General features: G+C 33.1%; 2 protein-coding genes across 2 annotated transcripts; both read left to right on the forward strand.

Moving 5' to 3' along the window:
* Positions 1–10,560: 10,560 nt before the first annotated feature.
* Positions 10,561–12,585, forward strand: WTF1 (Ubiquitin carboxyl-terminal hydrolase family protein). Its single transcript, XM_020368839.3, has one exon. The coding sequence runs from the start codon at positions 10,766–10,768 to the stop codon at positions 12,323–12,325; it is 1,560 nt and encodes a 519-aa protein (XP_020224428.1). The 5' UTR covers positions 10,561–10,765; the 3' UTR covers positions 12,326–12,585.
* Positions 12,586–15,753: 3,168 nt separating this feature from the next.
* On the forward strand, positions 15,754–21,318 carry LOC109801881 (vacuolar-sorting receptor 1). The gene is made up of 12 exons (XM_020363039.3): positions 15,754–16,384; positions 17,138–17,836; positions 18,248–18,336; positions 18,431–18,500; positions 18,587–18,670; positions 18,808–18,884; positions 18,998–19,079; positions 19,162–19,244; positions 19,350–19,416; positions 19,800–19,928; positions 20,223–20,329; positions 20,845–21,318. Exons 1-12 carry the CDS (start codon positions 16,093–16,095, stop codon positions 20,938–20,940), a joined length of 1,875 nt encoding a protein of 624 aa, XP_020218628.2. The 5' UTR covers positions 15,754–16,092; the 3' UTR covers positions 20,941–21,318.
* Positions 21,319–22,503: the final 1,185 nt, after the last annotated feature.

The following is a 22,503-nucleotide window of genomic DNA, read 5'->3' on the forward strand; positions in this document are numbered from 1 at the left end:
TTGAGTGGATTAGGATGTACCTCATGAATAGGTTTTCAAACCTTAGAGATAAGTGTAAAAATTACATAGGTTAGATTATGCGTAAACCTTTGAAGAAGTTAGATTGAGAGGTTGAAAAATCTGGGAATTGGGTTGCATGTTGGAGTAGGGATGGAGATTTTGAGGTGAGCCATTTACACAGTGGTGAGAAATTTCTCATTAACATCAACCGAAATTATTGTAGTTGCAATTTTTGGGATTTGGTAGGTATTCCATGCAGGCATGCAATGGTTGTGTGACACCCTCTACCCCATCATTAATACACAATAAATGTAAACAATAATTTTTTTTTCCTTTTTGAATAAATAAAATCTTTCATAGTTGACAATTTCTTTCATGGATAAAATAATTGTTGCAAATATCATAAGGTAGAAGATTCACATTCGTAACTCATAAGTCATGTAAGTATCCAAATTCAAGAAATCATATAATAGAAAATACAGAATAATTCCAGCAAAGGTGGCAGTGCCTCCTAGTTAGGAATTAATTTATAACTTTCAAATCATGTAATAAAATAATATGATAAAGATGCACATTTTGGTCTTTTATCAAGAACGTTCAAAATTACAAAAGAAATATTACAAACTTTATTTACGTTATTTCTTTGCTAGAAATTACAAAAGAAAAGAAACTAAAGTTATTAAAATAATAACATATTAGACTAAGCTAGCTATGCCCCGATGTCACATCCTATCAGAGCACGCCCAACTGAAGCCTTAAGCCTCATCACCAACATCCTCATGATGATGATCGCCTGCAACATAATTTAAACATATACAAGAACAACAAGGGAGTGAGAAACATCTCACTCAGTTTCAGGTGAAGAAATAAAGGTTAGATAACACACACACATAACAAATATAAGTCACATGTAGATAATACAAATAAATAATCAATATCACATATATACTCATTTATCATGCTATGATGTCATGGACTCGACTCACAAATGCATGCATGTGGCGCCATACGGAAGTTTAACAATTCATCACTGGTGACCCTACGGCACACCTGGTTACATCACTGGTGACCCTAAGGTACACCTTGTTAGCTTGTTACATCACTGGTGACCCTAAGGTACACCTTGTTAGCATCACTGGTGACCCTAAGGTACACCTTGTTAGCATGTTACATCACTGGTGATCCTAAGGTACACCTTGTTAGCATCACTGGTATGCGGCCTCAGCGGCACACCTGGAGTAATATATGCATATGATGCATGTCATACATTTATTATTTCATTGACTCAACATTGACTTATTACAAAATTTCATTTAGTACATCATGTCATCATTTTCCATATTCTCATAATCATGACTTGTCTTAATAGTCCATTCTTATGTCTCATGTTAGTTGTCCATATTTCACATGGTCATGTCATAAATACTCCTCATAGGGTCCGCATAGGAATTCACAGAGAACAGTCTTATTCATATTAAAACTTATTTATTTTTAACATTAATCACATATTCATTTATTACTTCCAACAAGAAACAAAGTAGAGCAAACAGAAAGTAAAATAGAACAACAGGCAAAGGATTGGGGGCCAATTCGACAATCAAACTATCCAACAATTATTCGCACACCCCCGAGCGAGGTTTCTCACTCCCCCCTTACCTGGATAAGCAGAGCTAAAACTTGGGCAGGACCTCCTCCTCTGGATTCCCTCTTTCTTTCCCTCTCTTTCTTTCTCTTTCTCTCTCTAAGATTTTCACCTTCTCACTAAGTTATAAATTTTTCACCCCCCTTGCCCCTATTTATAGGCATCCTGGTGCACCCGGAACGGCCCGTACTGAATTCGGAACGGCCCGTTCCAGATCCTTCAAATATACGTAAAATTCTCAACTAGAACGACCCGTTCTAAAATCGGAACGGCCCGTTTTCAAAAAGCAGAACGACCCGTTTTAAAACTAGAATGGCCTGTTCTGGGGTTCCATTTAACACTCATTGACCATACGTAGAACGCCTAGTTTCTAACTTAACTTTTTAGGCAAATTCAAAATCTCAGAACGGCCTGTTTCGCTTTGGGAACGGCCCGTTCCGGGAAAACCAAAATGGGCCTTTACATTACTTTGGAACGGCCCGTTCCACTTTTGGAACGGCCTGTTCTGCTGCTTCAAAAGTAACTTATTTACTTCATTTGGAACGGCCCGTTCTACTTTTGGAACAGCCCGTTCCGGCGTAAAAAAAACAGAATTTCACAAAAAATTTCACAAATAATTAAATTATTAAAAACCTTTACAATATTTTATAAAAATCCTTTTTTAATTAACTAAAACAACTATAATAAAATAATCTTCATAAATATAAAAATAAATAATAATTAATATTGCATTAGTAAAAATTCAGGGTGTTACAGGTTGCACTGTAGTTCAAAAAGTTAAACTTCATGAATTATGTTAATAATTGTTATTCTAGGGATACATATGTTATGTGTTATGCAAACAAGATTTTTGCCACAAATGGATAGGATATGTGGCCTGAAAGTCAATTTGATGAGATACAACCACCCAAAAATAAGAGGGGCCCTGGGCGACCAAACAAATTGAGGAGAAGAGAACTAGGTGAAATTGACCCAAATTTGACAAGACTGACAAGAGACAATGGAAAGTATAGGAGTAAGAGATGTGGTGGTCAAAGATATAACAAAAAAACCTGTAGATAACCAGCACCAACACCATAACTAGTCAATGAAACACCAACTAATGTTGAAAATCCAAATGTTGGAGCATATAGAGAGAATGTTATAGTTGAGACAACCCATGAGGTGGTTGAACCTAATGTTGATAGCAAGTTCCTTTACCAATGTGGTAGAAGGTATATGCTATAATAATAACGAATTCATTGCTTATATACAAATACTAATCTTTTGCCTTTGCAGGGAAGAAACATAAGACCACAATTGGTGCCAAGAAGACCCTTGAAAAGAGTAAACACAAGAAGGAAGCAAGTAGATATGAATGATGAGAGTGGTTCAATAAAAAGACCAACTGCAAAAGGGGCAAATCTAGAAGGACCAACTCAAGAAGAACCAAGTGCACTAGAAAAAGAACCGTAGCAGGAACAAAGGAGAAGGGAATGGATGCTTTTATTAAGATTACTTTTGCTATGATACTTTTGATACAAAATGTGTATTTAATTTTGATGCATGTGCATCTTTTGGGGACCATACATTACCTTTTTATTACAATGAAATATAAACAATGTGCAGCGTGTAGTGTGCACCTTTTGGGACCACACTTTTGTGTCTTTTCTATCTTAACATGTAATGTGCAATGTGTATTTAATTGTTACTGATTTTTACATTATCTGTCATGATTGTTACTGAGTTGTGCAATATTCAGGTAGTCAAATAAAAATTATTAGTTTTGTAGGTAGTAAAGTAAGACATATTTTTAAGTTGTGCTATGGAAAAAGTACCATCATTCAGGTAGTATTATAAAAAAAAAAGTTAATATTTGAAGGTAGTAAGTTGTATAACTTAATATTATGCAAGTAGTATTTTGAAATCATATATATTTCGAGGTAGTAAGTTGCATAAATTAATATTTCTACAACTCAAACCAGCGTCGCTTATGAAACATTCAAATCAATTGAATACAATGTTAGTTCAAAACAAATTCAAAACATACTCAGTCATAATGTAAAGAAACCTTGATTGTTGTTGCAAATCAATTCAATTAAATACAGTTTAGAACATAATCAGTTCTAATGTAGAGAAACAAAGTGCAAACCATAAAATTGCATTCAATTACAAACTATTAAAAGTGTACATTTTTCCTACCAACGTTGATTGTTATTACAATGTTTACAACTGTAATGAAAATCCAAAACACTATCACTACAAACCCTAACACCTTGACCCTATTTCACTCAACTGAAATCTTCTTTTTCTTGCATGAAATTTTCAACTTCAATAGCACAAGTTGTTGATGAAGATCAGAACATTCTTCCTGAAGCCGTGTAATCTTTTTTTTTTTTTGCTTGTTGCAATTTTCTCTTCATTTGCTTTTTCTACGTCCATTAAAGTACTAATCCTTAACTTCAAATCTTCAATTTTGCGCATGTGACTCCTTAAATCAGCTCCACCCACAAATGTGTTGTCCCCATATTTAACCCAAAGAAAAAAATTACAATACTCAGGTTCCTGCAATCAAAATTGAAACAACATTGTTATAAACAAAGGAAAACCTTAAACCCTAAACCCACATATGTCATTCCCAAAGCAGAAAATGAATTCCAACTTACGTTCCAATTAGGGCATCTCAAAACCTTTTAGCGGGATTTTCTTTGTTGTGGGATGTCAAAATGATAGCGTGTTTCTTACATTTACAATTGACTTGTTGTGCAGAAGACGAGCACGATGAACCACAGGATGAACTCATTTGACGAAGATAAACCCAAGTTGGGTCAAAGATGATGAAAAATGAACAAGAACCCTAACTCATTCTTCTTTTTCAAGGTTCTTCTTCTTCACTCACGAGAGCCCTCTTCTTCTTCTTCTTTTAGGGTTCTTTCAATTTGTTTTCATCCAAAGACGTTTCCTAAACCCTTAATTGCGAAACAAAATTTCTTTAAAAAATTTAAAATCTAACGTGGCCAATGACATGGAGAGTGAGGTGGACATTTAGATGATATGGTAGACACTGTTGGGTGATGACGTGGTAGTCCGCCAACCACATCATTACTTAACAGAGGGGAACTAATGTCAGATACTAAATTGAAAAGAAAAATAGTCAATTATTTAAAACAAAAAATTAATAGGTCGTAATCTAAAAATCGGCCTAACTAGAGGTAGTTTGAACATATTTAAAACATTTATTTATTTTTGCTCTATTTAAAAATTCATTACTCAGTTTATTTCTTTTTTCTTCATTAGTATAGCTCCAATAATTATATAATTCCTCATAATAAATTCTATCTCTTGTAAAGATATGTAATTTTGTTTCCATCATTTTTTGAAAAATGGATAAATTTGGTGGATATGTAAAAAATATTCTTTCTTTTCCATCACTTTGACATGTCTGAAAAAAAAATCTAAAATAATATAATTTAAATATTTAAAATATTCATTTATTTCAGTTAAAAAGTATAAAAATATATATTTATTGTATATTAAAGTATTATTTTATGTTCAACCATTCATTTTTCAAGTATATCCTCTTCTTAAGTTGTTAAATTTCTAAAGTTGATTTATATGCAATTAGTCTTTTCCATGGTGATTTTTATAACATGTCTTTGAATGTAGAACTCTGCTAGTGAATTATATAATGTTTCAAGATTAGATGATATCACTAGTTATTATTATTGTTGTGGACTTGTGGTTATATGCTACCGAGTTGGTGTTGAAGTAAATGTTAGAATACAAGAAGGGAAGGTTAAATTGTTTCCTTTTAAAAATCTATTACTCAAAAGACAATGAATACAAGATTTATACTAGTTCACCCTAATTGGGTTACGTTTAGTCCCCACACAAACTTGTGGGATTTTCCACTAAAAACATAACCAACGATTATTCAAACTCAGCCACCTGTTAACACAAATAACTACTACACAATCACCTGTTGTTAGCAGCAAACAATCAGCAACCTGTTGAGATTCTTCACTTAACCACTTGTTGAGAGAACAGTCTTACAACCACCTATTATGAGATTACACAACACCTATTATGATTTTATTTACTTCATTACATCGCTACATCTTAGTTTTGGGTAGAGAGTATGTTTACAAGAATGAGTTCTTTTATGTTCTTGTAGATTGAAAGTTCACAAGTAAATCTCTTATAATGGAGCTTCCACTAAGAAAGATATCACATTTCTATTTATATTACAAATCAGAGTTACAAATGTGAAGTGGGTGTCTCTAAAAAATTAGAGGGTGAAACAGGGAATATAGTTTGTTCAGCTTGAGTGATTTCTCTTTTTCTTTGATATTGCTTGCTTCAAAGTGAGACCATTGTCTTCCCTTTATAGGCACACAACAATAGATCCGTTGTAGCTTGCTTATTTTTTAAGCATATGGTTGTACTTTTTATTTTTGTTTTTGTCAACCTTAACAAATGAGGTTCCTTTTGAGTAAGTTGTTAGAAAAGATGACTTTATTCAAGAGGAGGTGAATTGAATATTTTAAAAATTATTTTCAAGATCTTCTATTTTTAAAACTTTTTTAAAAGTCTTTCCAAGGAAGTATATTGATTCAACTGATATAGGATAGGATATTGAGATTGATTTCTATATTTAAGAACATTCCATGAATAAAACCTATATAATATGCAAGAATTCAAATAGAATGGACTAAACACATTCTCAATCAATATAAGCAAGAAATACAAATAAGAAGTGTAGGGATAGAGAAAAATCAAACACAAGATTTATACTAGTTCAACCACTTCCATTATGATCTACATCCATTCTCCAATCAACTTGATTGTGATTTTTTGCTATCTTTAGATTTAGAGTATTACAATCACATCCACATATAATAAACTCCTAAAATTCTATAGATACACCAATTTCTTGAACCCCAAGAAATGTCCCATGTAGTCACCCACTACACAAACTCCTAATCCTGAGAAGTTGGCTTAAGAATATTATTCAAGAGACTTTTAGAACAAATTCATATGGATACAAAATCAATCAAATAGGCGAATCAATACTAGAGTAGTTTAGCCTTTCTCTTAAGTTGGAATTGTTCACAAAGGATCAAAGGTTTCAGAGAATCTTTTTCGCAAACATTATCACAAAGATACAAAATTTTCAGTTTTAGAATGTTTGTCCAAAAACCGATATTTAAAGAAATTTCTATTTGAAATAATCGATTATTTATATAGATAATCAATTATTTTATTCTTGGTAAATTTAGAAACTAGTTAAGAACATTTTAATCTATTATTTACTATGATAATCAATCATTATTGAGTATTGACTCTGAAATAATTGATCATTATAGTGAGTTTCTTATAATGAGAAAAATATAGTAAATAATCGATTATTCTAAGTGGATAATCGATTATTTTGAGTGACAAACTCAAATTCTTGATTTTTCAAGTTTAAAACCAATTTCAAAATCTTTTCATCATTAATCAATATCTAATAAGAGATATGTGACTAAATTACTCATAATGCACAAAACAAACATGCATACCAAAGCATAAAAACAAATCAATGCTATTTGCACTTTCTTAACTATGAGAGACATTATTTCTAATCATCAAAATATACTAAGTCTTATCATAGCATGGTCAACATAAGTCTTCACTTCAAGCCTTTTGTACCAGGTCTTCAATACAAGTCTTTTGAGGAACATTATTTCAATTGAAGGCTTTTAATAAACAACTTAAAACAATAGTCTTTTGAACCAGGTTTCCAAGACAAGCCTCATGAGAAGAAATATTTTACTTGGAGCATTTTGATTAGCAACTTGGAATACTCATTTACTTGCTTGAGATAAACACTTTTGTTTTTGTGCTAATTAAAAATCCTTGATAGATTATGAATATTATTTTAGGATGTCATATGGATGTCTTGTGAATCTCTTCAAGAAAATATTGAGTCATGTAGTTTTCTAATCAATCTTATTCTTGTTAAAACACTTGAACAAAATTATTAGCACACAGATGAAAACTCTTCTTTTTATAAAATTTGAGACTAAGAATTTGTCATTATTAAAATCACATTCGGGCAACATTCAACAAGTATTATTTTGGTTCTATTTGATGTGTTTGGAGAACTTGTTGCAATTTCCTTAGACAATTTTTTTTTGGGTGCCATATTATCATTAATTGTTAAGTCTCTAGTTCTTGAAACACACTTCTACTTGCATAACATTTTCAACATACAAACCATATTTCACATCTTCTCTACTTTAAATAAACAACTGAAGCTCACATATAACAAAGTTCATCATCATCTTGAAAAATACTAATACATTTTCTTCTCTATAATAAACATAACAATCAAACAATCAAAAGGAGGAAAACTTCATATAATCATCAAAGGAGTAAACTAGAAATATAACTTAACTCATACTTCATTTATTAGGGCTAATAGTCTTTATAAACCACCATGCACAATTATTTGTTGTGATGAGGGAATGTGAAGAACATTCCATGCAATAACTTAGACAAAAATATCAATCGAACCAACCTTATAATTAACATTTAGTTATTGAAAAATACCTTAAACCTTTCTATGTGAATAGAATTTTATTAAAAAAAAACATCACCAAATATCTCATATCCATCAATTAGTAAGTTACAACTACACCATTATTTATCTTCAAAATGAATGATACACATATTTTTGGACATGAATACAAAAATAAACAAGGGCTTTGTTAGATCAAAGGACGATCGTAAGATAATTTTTTTTCAAATCATACTATAAGACATATTAAAATAGATGATTGGTTATTATCACGTGTAGTCTTTCAAAAAAATCACTTCGTATGTATAAGACGAATGCATTTAATATATATCATTTATTATGTTTGATAACCTAATAGTCTTTGTCTACGATATTCCTTGACAGATCAAAAAGAATAAAAGCTTCATCAATACTCGCACCTTTGAAAGGAACAAAGACATACTTTTTGTTAGATAAAGGACAAGAAAATTTCTTGAAGTATAGGAAGTTTTAGAAAAAAGTCATTTTTGAATGCCATATGCAATAGTTCCTTCCGTTTGGTACCTTGAAGGTGATAAGTATCCTCCTTGATCAAATAAGAAGTGACAATTTGGTGAAACACATTTAATGCACCAATGGATACATGTCTCTATAAGGAGGGAAGATGAAAATAGGCGAAGCAACTTTATGAGAGATGCTCAAGGATTTTTAATAGTATCTTGATGAAAGACATATATAAAGAAGCTTGAAGTCTCAAAATGACAAAGAATAACAAATGTAAAAAATTCATTCATTATTTCTATAAAAGCTCTAAACTTAATTTGGTTGTATCACATCTTAAAAGTAAGATGAAACAACAAGTGATTTTCTAACTTTAACTTTGCCTTATTGCTTGAAGCCTGAAAAAGACTTTGTCATAAAAAATACTTGGTTGTTAAAGCCTAGATAGATTTTATTGTTCAAAAAATACTTGGGTAGTTACTTGAAGAGAAAAATCAAATAATATTTAGGTTGAGTTAAAAGTGTCTTGTGAAAGAATACTTATATATCTTTGTAAAAGATAGTGAAATGTGATCAGGTTAATTAAGAATGAACGTAATCTCGGTGGTTGAGATGAACCAGTATAAAAATACTGTGTATTCTTTGCTCTTAACTCTTCATTTGCACTCTTAATGTCTTGATACTATTTCACTATTTTAAAAAATTGTTGAGTTATTGATTGACATTATTCAACCTCCTTGTCTTTCGTTTCTCCACAGACTTGCTCATGAAAAAAAAAGGATACTATAATGGTTGAAACAACCAATTCATATAGAAATTCCCAAACTTGGAATGAGAGTATTTTTAGAGAATACCAACATATGTCATCAACAAATTTTGCATATTCAATAGTAAATACATTTCCAGGGATCTCTTGTAACAACATGATGAAAATAATGTACAGGAATGCATGAAATTGTAGACTAAAATTTTTTGTTGACATGAATACATCTCCCTAGCAAAACACTTCACTATAAAAGAACAACTTATCGCAGAACACCAATTATTGTAAAATTTTCCACCTATATTCAACACCGAAATAAAACCACAACAACACTTTATTGCTTTTCCATTTCGTCACACCTAAATGGGACCAATAAATGAGCAATTTGACACACACTAATTACACCTTGATTTTGTTGCATTTACAAAAGAAGAGAGCATAAACCTTTGAAGCCAAGTTAAAGGTGATAGCAAAGTCCCATATAGGTAGATACAACTCCAAACACATAGGGTCCAACCTAAAGGAGAATATGCAAATGATGTCTAACAAGAATATCTTCAAAACGTCATACAAGTCCAAAACGTTGTTGTTTTGTTTCTTTAAAGGGAGATGGATGAGGTGGTGTTGTAACTCGATTCTCACAACCTCAAACACACAGAATCTTATTGAACTCTTCATGAGTTTCAAGCTAATTATCTTCTTCTGAAAGTCCTTAGCCAATATTAAAGGCCCCTTAACCGATCCCTCAACCAAAAAAATCTATATAACTTATAGAGAATAAATCCTCTTTTAAAAAATTCTCAAACCTTAATACAATTAAGTGTTAATAGATTTTATCATACACAAATGCGACAATTTTTTTTTATAAAATTATTATTTACAAAGATGAATAAATAAATTAATAATATATTTTTATGAAGCAAGCATCAAAATACTATATACATTAAGCTTATCGATAGAGACATTAAGTATACCTTTCATATTTATCATTTGTTATTAAAATAATATATCTAACGGTGTACACTTTGATCTACCAAAACACTACTTAAAAGCTCATCCACCATGGATTTTACTATATAAAATAAATATTTATTCTTAAAATACTGGTTTATCTTATTTATGAACTTGTAGATAAAACCCTGAGATATTTCGAGCACCGGGGTTTAGGCTTAGCGTTACAACTCACAAGTGTTGCTGCATCCTTAGAGCAGAGCACTGAGTATCTTCTTCTTCTGTTGTTTGCAAAACATCTTTTCAGCTTTTGTGTGTGTACATCAAGGAAACATTTTTTTAACCTAGTTCTTCTTGTTATTGTTGTTGGGTGTTGGTGATAGATTCCATGGAGCCTTCACTCCTACTTTCTTCACCTTCATCCTCCACCCCTTTACCCTTCTTCATCTCAAACAACCTCCCTTTCCATCCAAAACCCAATCTTTCCGTCAAATTCAATTGCTCCCTCCAAAAGTCCCAATTTTGGGGCAGAAACTTGAGTTGGGTCTCGTCACAATCGCACGAAAGAGCAAAATCGGGTGTGCTGAGGCCCACGATAACGGCAGCGGTGAAGAGGAGGAAGGAGCTTCCCTTCGACAACGTGATTCAGAGGGACAAGAAGCTCAAATTCGTCCTCAAGGTAAGGAAGATTCTTGTGACTCAACCAGATAGGATTATGTCGCTTAAGCAACTTGGTAAGTTCAAAAGGGATTTAGGTCTTGATAAAAAGAGGAGGCTTATTGCCATATTGAAGAAATTCCCTGCAGTGTTTGAGATTATGGAAGAAGGGGTTTACTCTCTCAAATTCAAAATGACCAATGAAGCTGAAAGGCTCTATTTTGAGGAATTGAGGGTTAGGAATGAAATGGAGGAGTTGGTTGTTGTGAAGCTTAGGAAGTTGTTGATGATGTCACTTGAAAAACGGATTTTGTTGGAGAAGATTGCACATCTCAAGACTGATTTGGGTCTGCCACTAGAATTTCGTGACACAATTTGTCATAGGTACCCACAGTTCTTCAAAGTGGTGGCAACACAGCGTGGCCCTGCTTTGGAATTGACTCATTGGGATCCTGAGCTAGCCGTGTCGGCTGCTGAGTTGTCGGCGGAGGAGAATCGGATTAGGGAAATGGAGGAGCAGAATTTGATCATAGACAGGCCTCCTAGGTTCAATAGGGTGAAGCTTCCTAAGGGGCTTAATCTTTCCAAGGGTGAGATGAGGAAGATTATGCAATTCAGGGATTTGCCTTATATTTCGCCTTACTCGGATTTCTCAGGACTCAGGCCAGGGTCTAGGGAGAAGGAGAAGCATGCTTGTGGAGTTGTTCATGAGATCTTGAGTCTCACACTTGAGAAGCGAACGCTTGTGGATCATCTCACACATTTTAGAGAGGAGTTTAGATTCTCTCAGCAGCTGAGGGGGATGTTGATAAGGCATCCTGATATGTTTTATGTCTCCCTCAAAGGAGATAGGGATTCTGTGTTTTTGAGGGAAGGTTATCGAGATTCTCAGTTGGTGGAGAAGGACAGGTTGTTGCTTATAAAGGAAAAGCTTCGTTCCCTTGTTAATGTTCCTCGGTTTCGCGGGGGAGCTGGTCGCAGGGTAGTTGAAGATAGCATGAGAGAAAGTGATAGCAGAGAAGATGAAAGTGGTGGAGAGGAAGAAGATTGGTCAGAAGTTGATAACTTAATGAGTGATGCTGGGTTTGATGACTCTGGTGATGATGATGATGATGTTAATGACTGGAGTGATGAAGATGATGACGATTTGCCGCCGGATTTTGATGAGGATGCTGAAATGTTGGAGATTGGACAAGGAAAGACTGTTAAACAAGTTGAAGAGTCAAGACAGAAGGATGAAAAGGTTCTTGTTCCTGTATTTCCTGATGGCCGTCCAAGAGAACAATGGTGATCTTTGCAAGAGCTTCCAAGCTTGGAGTTTTTCGTGCAAGAAAGCATCTGACTTCAAATTTTGAGTTTGTACTGGCTGATTTGTGATGGGTGCTTTACACAATGCTTGTTGAATTCACCTTCTTTATTTTGACTTGTTTGATCCTCTTTTTTAAGGTTGTGACAAGATTTGTGTAGAAGGTTGAATTTCTGTTGCAAGCTCTGCAGATTAGCAAGTTAACAAATCAATTTATAGTGGCGGATATACATTTCTTGGCCTTAGTTAAGTCCCTCCCTGATCACTTTAGCATACTTGTTCAAAATACCTGAATCAATGATCCCTCATCATGATAGTTTCCATCAGACATGTTTAATTACATAGTTGTCTAAAAGCATGTTAAAATACAAGCTTATAAGAGTTTTTAAAAGCTTATTAACATTACAATACATTGACTTCTAATTATTATTATATCATCACCACTTTGTGAAGCTACTTTATGACTGATTCTCTTGGGAAGTATAGTACCTCAATTTGATCAGCTATCCCATCTTATGACAATGTGAGCTGCATTATGTAATAAATTGTTCTCTTGAAATTATGCATCCGAAGAGTTTCTACTAATACCTTAAGGCTTAAGCTGTTTATAATTTCATTGTTTTCTGGAATCTCGAGTGGAATAATCTGACAGTAGGAGATTGGAAATATTACATATATGAAACACTTGTAGATGACTTGGGCTTTATTTTGGAATTATGTCCATCACACAAGAAGCTGAATTATTAAAATTGTTCCTCATTAAGGTTTTATTTTAAGTTGTCTGTCTTATGGTTAGGCCTGAGCACGGGTTGGGTTCGGGTCAAAAATATTTAGCCTAATCCAAACCGACCAAAAAAAAATTTAACCCATTTTCGACTGTAACAGTGTTTCGGGTTTATCGGGTTCAGGTTTGTCGGGTCTCGGATTAATTGGGTCGGTTTAGTCGGATTGGGTCATATTGGGTCCTATTTTTATTTGTTATTTTTTTCAAAATCTAAACAATAAAAAAAGATAACAACAATGGAGGAGAGAGGGATGGCGAAGCCACTGCAGTAGGGGACAACGCGGGAGTCGTCGCAGTTGGAGACGATGATTTTGTCCCGCGTGATGACAGTGATGACCGCGGTGGATCCGACAGCGTCGTAGTGAGGAGTACAAAACTCGCAGCAGCAAGCGTAGGTGTGTTCGTTCTGGCTGCAATGATGAACCTCGTCGTCCATGCAAGCGAAACCGTTCCCCTATGATAGGGTTCATTTGAGAGACGTCATTCGTCGGAGCCTCGCGGTCTAGCGCGCGAAGGCTTCACTTAGCGTGGGCGAGGAGGACGTGGTGGTTGGGTGCTGCAGGGGGATGATCCTGACGGGACAGGTAGCGGGAGCGGCGGTTAGGGTTTCTAGTTTGTGAGCAGAAGAGAAGGTTTCGCGGAGCAGGCGCTTAGGGTTTTTAGTTTTACTCTCGCAGTGCTAGCTTTACAAGAATAAATAACATACCTTTTAATTGTTTTGGGTTGGTCGGGTATGGATACCGACGGGTTCAAATATTTTAACTCGAACCCGACCAACATAACCCATTACAAATCGAGTCTAACAATCCGCAAAACTGAAAAAACCAAAAATAACCGGCCGAACTAAGAAACTCACCGCGGAAACTTTCGATTTCGGTCGGGGCGAAATTTTCTGCTCACGCCTACTTATGGCTATAAACTATGACACATTGACACATATATAGAATAGCGTGTTGAACACTTATCGGACACATGTCGTCACGAGTAGAAAATGTCCTTTCGGCTTGAACACCTCCATGACATGTTTTGGTTGTGAATTAAGAGATGGAGTTGATACTTACTTTTAGTTTTACTTTTTAAGTTATATGTAATGTAATGTAAACTTGAATTTTAATATTATAATAATAATAATTATAGGTTTAGTTGAAAATAACTTGGACACCTGTTTCATTTTTATTTAAAATATGAGTTAAATCATATTAGTTTGATGGATTTTCAATTAAATTAGTAAATGAATTTTTATTTTTAATATTGTCGGTAAATGAATATCATATTTTAAATTTATTGTTCTAATTTGATAATATGAATGAGAAAATGTCGATGCATGAAAGGTTATATGTGAAAAAATGTTATTTAAGATAACATGAATTAGAAAATTTAAAATGTTTTTTGAATATACTTTTCTTTATTCAAATCTTATCATTTATGTTAAATTTTTAATTAATTTTATTATTATTTAAAAAAAAAAAAACCATGTCCTTTTAAAGCTCTTCAAATTCTTCTAAATTTTAGAAATTCTTACTATATAAACCTATTAAAATTTAAATTATAAAAATCTAAACCCACGGACTCAAGTGGATTCTTAAATATCAACAATGTCATATACTAATCACATGTTCATATACTTAATTATTAACCAAATAAGGTAAAAAGAAAATTGAAATAATGTACCTTAATTTTCATATAAAAATGTTTATAATATATTTTCTTTACCATCGGTTTTGCTTTTACTTTCATAAATGTTAAATAATAATAATAGTATATAAATGTTATTATAATAATAATAATTTTAGTATTTATAATGACAAGAATTAAATATATTTTTATCTTTCAAATTTGATGTAAATTTTTTCTTATCATGTGCTTAAAAGACATGATTATTTGTGAATTGTATCATACATTATATTAGTATGTAAATACAATTTTAAGGAAAATATATTTGTACAATTGTACAACTATCTAAAAGAGAGGAGAAAAAAACAGAAGATAAAGTTAAAATATAATAAATTATGTAACAGAGAGATAGATAAAAAATTAATATTTTCTCATTGTTATATGAATTGTAAGTGTATCGCAACCCTAATTTTAATTCATTTTTGATTAAATTTGATTTGAGTTATTCATTTTTTTTTTGTTAATTTTACTTATAAATAATAATAATAAAAAGAGAAACGGTGAATGGCACAAATCTAAACATATATACTATACCAGTAAAGCAACATGTAATAGGATATATTTAGATGCATGCCACACTATTAATAAATTATGAAATAAACTATTTTAACTTTTTTGAGAATATTTTATTTTTTCTATACAAATTATAAGAATTAAAATAAAAATTAGAAGAGCAAACCTATATATTTCACAAAGAATACCATGTTGGTAGAATGACTACATTGAACTCAAATTCCTCATACAAGGTTTTGGTTCAAGTTTGCAAGTAGAAAAAATGTAGTTGAAAAGGAAAATTCTTTTAAAAATGATCAGTAATGTTGTCCGAAATTAATAATCTATAAAACTGGTATGTAATTTGCACTTTGGTGACCAAAACAAAGAATAAAACCACATTTACCATTTTTATTATACGAATAAATAATCTTGGAATGTACAGTTAGGAAAGCTGAAATTGTATTTATATTGCGATGAGTGCAATTACCGTTGAATGTAACTAACCCGTCCACCCCATTGTCCATTTCTTTCGCCTTTTGGTTTTGATTTTGGATGTTTTTCTCTTCTCCCACGTATCAGCCATTGTTTTCATTTTCCCAATCTGGGTTTCCTTCTTCAGCATGCATTGCATTTCACTTAGCTAAGCTCTTCATTTGATCCAGGTTGTGCCTCAATGACATTGGAATTTCAGTGTTGTTGTTAACTGAACCAACAAAACAGGATTTCCTTTTTTTTTTTTTTATTCTTTCTTTTTTTGTTGATTGAGATCTTCCTACATTGGAGTGGAAGAGTTAAGCATATGACAATGAGGACAAAGCAAATTTTTTTTTGGTGTGCATGGGTTTTTCTTTGGGGGTCTTGTGTGGCCAGATTTGTGGTGGAAAAGAACAATTTGAAAATCACTTCTCCGAAATCATTGAGAGGTATATATGAATGTGCAATTGGAAATTTTGGGGTTCCCAAGTATGGAGGAACCATGATTGGCTCTGTGTTGTACCCCAAGTCCAATCGGAATGGATGTAAAAGCTTTGATTCCTCGTTGGGTTCCAAGCCAGGAACATTCCCTACCTTTGTTCTAATTGATCGGGGAGGTTAGCTACCTCTTAGTCCTTTGAATACTCTTCAGTTTTTGAATATGCCAACAAAGGAAAAAAGTATAAGATACAACTTTCGATGGGTTTCATTAAGTGCTTTCAGTATGATTCTTCCATCAGAATTAGTGTTTCATTTTGAAAAATTACATTGATCTTTAATGCAAATTTTATGGAATGAAATTCCAATTTTGATAGGAGAATTTTGCTAAAAGAATATGTGAAACTATCTTTGGTGGTTAAAGTTTTTATACATGGGCTTTTATTAGGAGGGTAACAATCAGGGATAATGGGGTGTGTGCATTTTTTTCTCTCTTTTTGGTATACAGTTCCATGGTGTGTTTTAGTTATGGGAGTTTTGAATCTTCTGAGAATTGCATTGCACTTTATTACATGACTTAGTTGATATGGTGATAATGTTAAGAGGAGCCTTTATTCCCTTCCCTTGCCTATATGCGTAGATCTCCAATGTAACAACAAGGAAAATTAAAAAAAAAATCTTAATCAATTGAATTGGTGTCTGTCTTAGAAATATTCTGTTTTCAGTTGGTATCACAAATTTAGAAAGGTCCTCTCATATGATGTAAAGTTCAAGGGAACTTCTTGTCCTATATTTTGGTAAATTTTGGTACCTTTTATTCATCACATTATTGTGTGGTGATTGGCGCCAAATTGTTGACATCATTGGTTTCTAGAAATATTCCAATAATAAGGCTCTCAAGTTTGTAAATTTTCTTTTTGTCATTTGGATAGATTGCTTCTTCACTTTAAAGGCGTGGAATGCACAAAAAGGTGGAGCAGCAGCTATTCTTGTTGCAGATGATAGGGTAGAACCATTGATCACCATGGATACTCCTGAAGAAGGGAATGGTGCAAATAATGATGATTACATCGAGAAGATCAGCATTCCTTCTGCCCTTATCAGCAAATCACTAGGGGATAACATCAAGAGGGCTCTCTCTGATGGGGCCATGGTTAACGTAAATCTTGATTGGAGAGAGGCTCTTCCACACCCTGATGAGAGAGTTGAGTATGAGTTTTGGACAAGTAGCAATGATGAGTGTGGACCAAAGTGTGAAAGTGAAATTAATTTTGTCCAGAGTTTCAAAGGGTCAGCTCAATTACTTGAGCAGAAAGGGTTTGCAAAGTTCACCCCTCACTATATAACTTGGTATTGTCCAGAAGCATTTATATTAAGCCAACAGTGCAAGTCCCAGTGCATAAATAATGGGAGATACTGTGCTCCAGATCCTGAGCTAGATTTCAGCAGAGGGTACAATGGTAGAGATGTTGTTATCCAAAATTTACGTCAAGCATGCTTCTTTAAAGTGGCAAATGAAAGTGGAAAACCTTGGCAATGGTGGGACTATGTCACTGACTTTTCGATCCGCTGTCCAATGAGAGAGAATAAGTACACTGAAGAATGCTCAGATCAAGTTATTAAATCTCTTGGTATGTTGGATACTGCATGTTCCTTTGCATACACTTTGCATTTCTTTGCCTTTTGATTTTGAGTATCGGGCAAAACCTTTCCAATCTATGTAATTATTGATTTTAGTTTTCTTGTCAATGCTTCAAGAAGTTTCAGTTTTTTCAAATACTGGAGCTTTTATACATATGTGGAACAAAACAAATCTGTATCTTCATTATACAAATATCGTTGCCATTATCCTCAAAATCAACACAAAAATCAAGTCATAGCTATAGTCTTATTTATCTTTTGGCATGAACTTAATTAAACTTCTTATTTGTTGTTATCCCAAATTTCTGGGAAAATGTTTCTCTCTTTTTTTTTTTTTTTTTCACGTTATTAAGTTGGGATATGCTGCATGCCTGTTTACTCATTGCTCATACACTTTACAGGTGCTGATTTGAAAAAAGTTAAAGACTGTGTTGGAGATCCTACGGCAAATGTCGACAACCCTGTTCTTAATGCTGAGCAGGATGCACAGGTTGGTCTTACAGGAGGAGAACTTCTGATGGCATTATTCTAGATTGTTCTTGTTCTTTAATTAGATCATTTTGTTTTATGATTTTTGGTTTCAGATTGGCAACGGCGATCGTGGTGATGTTACTATACTACCTACTCTTATTATAAACAACAGACAATACAGAGGTCTGAGACAACCATTCTGGATATCTTGATGGCTGTCTTACCTTGTTCTGTTGTATAATTTTTTTTTTTTTTAAAACTGCTTTTAGGTAAGCTGTCAAGAGCAGCAGTACTCAAGGCAATCTGTTCAGGTTTCCAAGAGACCACTGAGCCATCAATTTGTTTAGCCCCAGGTTCTTTTTTCATTTCTTCTTTTCTACCCCTACCTCCCAAACATCCATGGAGAAGAACCAATAGATTAAATCTGACATACCTACATAGTTGTTGGATAAAAGAATTGATATAAGATGCCATTGATTGTTGTTTGCAGACATGGAAACAAATGAGTGTTTGCAAAACAATGGTGGTTGTTGGCAGGACAAAGCTGCTAACATTACTGCATGCAGGGTATTTGGTTAACTCAATCCTGTCGGCCATATTTTTGTCAAATATTTATATCACTGTACTTTAATACATGTGGGGTCAGGCTCTTCTGGTTTTAATCGCTTTCCTAATTATAGGACACTTTCAGAGGAAGAGTATGTGAATGCCCTACTGTACAAAATGTACCATTTATTGGTGATGGATATACTCATTGTGAAGGTAAATTAGTTTCTTTAATTTAGATAAATCGCTTCATCCCTATGCTATAAATTAACTATAGCATATTTGAATTTCTAAGCAGCTACAGGCTCCTTGAGGTGTGCAATCAACAATGGAGGTTGTTGGAAGGAAACCCAAGGTAGCAGGTCTTTCTCTGCTTGTATTGTAAGTAATCCTCTGCATCCTCTTTTATATGACCTTGCTTGTGTGCTCTTTTTCTTTCTCTTTTATTGTTGTTATATGATTCCTGTTTCCTAAATGATTATGAAGGATGACCACACCAAAGGTTGCAAGTGTCCACCTGGATTCAGGGGTGATGGATTCCACTCCTGTAAAGGTACTTTAATGTCTAAAAGTTGTTTGAGCTGTTCTAATATAAATAATTATAGATCTTCTTACAACATCTTCCTGTAATTCCAACTTAATGAAGAAAGTGTTGAATATTTTTTATGTTTCCAAGATATTAAACATATTTACTTTTTGCTTAATACTTTATTAGGTATAGGAGAATTAATAGGAGGTTAATGTATGAGGAAATAACATTATTCCTCTAGTACCATCCTTTGAATGAAAAAGACAAATACATCAGCATTTACTTATCTTAGTTAACTGTTTCAGAATGATTGAATGTGATCCTATAGTAAATAGTCATGCTGTTAGCTATTCTGCAAATCTGAAAGGTTTTTTCTCTTAATATTTCTTGTTTTGATTATATTGTAGATGTGGATGAGTGCAAAGAAAAAACGGCTTGCCAGTGCCCAGAGTGCCAATGCAAAAATACCTGGGGAAGTTATGAATGCACATGCAATGATGGTTTGTTCTACACGCGAGAAAATGACATGTGTATTGGTGAGTTTTTTTTTTTTTTTTTTTTAAAAGCTTTTGTAACTCTTTGTATGCCATTTTGTAACTCATTAAAATTTGATTGATGATTCTCCATGCATGACTTTGCACTGGTCACTCAATAATGCTCAATTTGGCATTTCATTTCTACTTATTCTATATGTAATTTCTTTAAGGTTTCTAAATTTTTTTCCAAGTTATTTCTAATTATCAATGTTATGTTCTTTGAATAGCTGTTCAGACTTGAAAGAAAAAAAATTTATTCAATTTTAACTCTTGTCATATCTTACAAATATGTAGGTAAATATGCTGCGACAGCGTCTGGTGGGGGTATTGTTTGGTTGGTTATTCTGATCTTGGCTATTGCTGGTGCTGGGGGATATGCATTTTACAAGTACAGAATCCGGGTAAAATTCTTGCTGATTTGATTGTCCTTTAACAGTGTGACTTTGACAAAAATTTCCTTAAGGCATATATATTTAGATAAAAGAGGCATTTATGTTAATTTGAATAATTTCAATTTTTATAGCATTTAAAATATAAAAAATCCTTTTTACCAATGTTGAAGTAGCATGCAGCTCGCTGTATTGTCAAAAGACTTCCGATTAGAGTCAGGAACGATGAGTTTCCTTGATACACCTAGTTTAAGACAATATTGTTACACTACAATGCTCGATGTGTCATGTCAACAAACCATGGTTAATACCAAAAAGATCAACATAGGAATTAAAATAAACTAATATTTCGAAGTAAAATATTTTAAAACAGATGAAATATCTCCTGAATTGGAATTTGATTCAAATGACTATTTTTCTTTTGGCATTTTTCCCCCCTGATATTATAGTTGTTATTATATAAAGGTACTATATTCAATTGACATCCTATACTCGTTTAGTTTGAAAGAAACATTAATTTTCTGCAGAAATATATGGACTCCGAGATAAGGGCAATTATGGCCCAATACATGCCCTTGGATAATCAACCGGAGGTTTCTAGTCAAGCTCATGAAGATGTCTAGAAGATCTGGGAATGCCAATTCTATGAAAAGATGAATTTGATATATGGGACATCCTCTACAGTTTAGTTATTGACACGGAGACAAGCTGTTTAACCCGAGGCTTCTAGCATCAGGCTTAGTTAGTGTCATCCTTACCCCTCAAGTCTTTTTCTTTCCATTTCTTTTCCTTATTTTGTTATCTTTTTCTTCCCTCAAAGTGGATGGCTTGTTTTTCTTAGGAAGTATCAACATAGAGTGGAAGTCGTGTTCTTTTACTAATTTAGGCCACTTGAAGTTGGCACCACATTTCTATTCAATTGGGGACGTTAGATATGGCATATGGAAGAGACATATTTTTGTAGAAACTATAAACTTTGCAAGCTTTTAGTATTATTTTTATACCAGTTTGTAAATTTTATGAATAATATATATCTGTAGTTTGTCACTGCCGATGAACATACTAAATTAATGCCAAATCTCTCAGGAGTCAGGACCAAACTTAAACTTTCAACAAAGATCTAACCTGTTAATGGAAACTGTAATCTATCAGGCAAGGGTTTGTCTCCCCCAAGACATGTGATAATGATAGATATCCATTAATAGTTAGGTGTCTGTTAGTGAGGGAGTTGGTTAGTTAGGTTCATTGGACGGGGTAAGATAGTAGAATAAACAAGGTATATTGCTCTAAATAAAGAGGGGAGATTGAGAGAGAAATGATCTTATCATTTGAGAAATAATTAGACTCTTAGAGAGTGGGTAGAGTCCTGGTCTCTCAAATATTCAGGGAAATCATTCAGTTTTGTATCTTCTAACTCTAGCCTAAGGCTTTTACTACATTGCATTACATAACAATTGGGATTAATAAACTTTTGGGATGTATGGATTGAAGGAAGAAAGAGATAGACAAAAGAAATAAAACGAGAGAAAGTGACGGATGTAATAAATGATAAAATGAAAAATGAAGTAGATATAGAAAGAAAAATGGGATAGAAATGAGATGGAAAATAAAATGAAAGTACGATGATATTTAATAATAGGAAAATGATTCAAACTCCGAAAGTGTGTGCCGAATTCATTCCAAATCATTAAAATAATAATTTAAATTATAAAATATTAAATTAAATAATTGTTTTATAATAAATTTATTAAAAAATATTAATATTTTAAAGTTTCGAATGATATTTTGGACAATTATTTCGGAGGCTGAAGCATGACTCTTAATAATATGCCTAACTTTCCTATGTTCCAAATTTGAATAAACATTGGGTAACAAAGTAAAGCTAAGGATATGAAAAAAACCTAAGTTCCTGGCACGTGTCCTCCTTCACACGTCAAGATCTTATTTATGGATCTTTATTTAAAACATCTGTTATCTTCCTTATGTAATGCCAACTCTGAAGTCAAGTAATATGCTAAAGAAACATACTTAAAGATAAGAGAGTTCCACTCTAAACAAAGACACCATATTATAAAATTGATTGCGCATCGCCAGAAAAAGATAGCCTCTCGACTTTCTACCAAAACATGATGCATAAGAATTATAATTTCAATTTTCTCATAATAGAAATATCATCAGAATCTTAA

This window comes from Cajanus cajan, chromosome 3, assembly GCF_000230855.2.
Source record: "Cajanus cajan strain Asha chromosome 3, NIPB_CcT2T_4, whole genome shotgun sequence".
Classification (NCBI taxonomy): domain Eukaryota; kingdom Viridiplantae; phylum Streptophyta; class Magnoliopsida; order Fabales; family Fabaceae; genus Cajanus; species Cajanus cajan.

Bases quoted from the DNA above. Each gene is read 5' to 3' on its own strand.
- WTF1 (XM_020368839.3), top strand. From the start codon at position 10,766: ATGGAGCCTTCACTCCTACTTTCTTCACCTTCATCCTCCACCCCTTTA.
- LOC109801881 (XM_020363039.3), top strand. From the start codon at position 16,093: ATGACAATGAGGACAAAGCAAATTTTTTTTTGGTGTGCATGGGTTTTT. The intron at 18,671-18,807 runs GTTCTTTTTTCA...TGTTGTTTGCAG, and splicing joins ATCAATTTGTTTAGCCCCAG to ACATGGAAACAAATGAGTGT. The intron at 19,417-19,799 runs GTACTTTAATGT...ATTATATTGTAG, and splicing joins TGGATTCCACTCCTGTAAAG to ATGTGGATGAGTGCAAAGAA.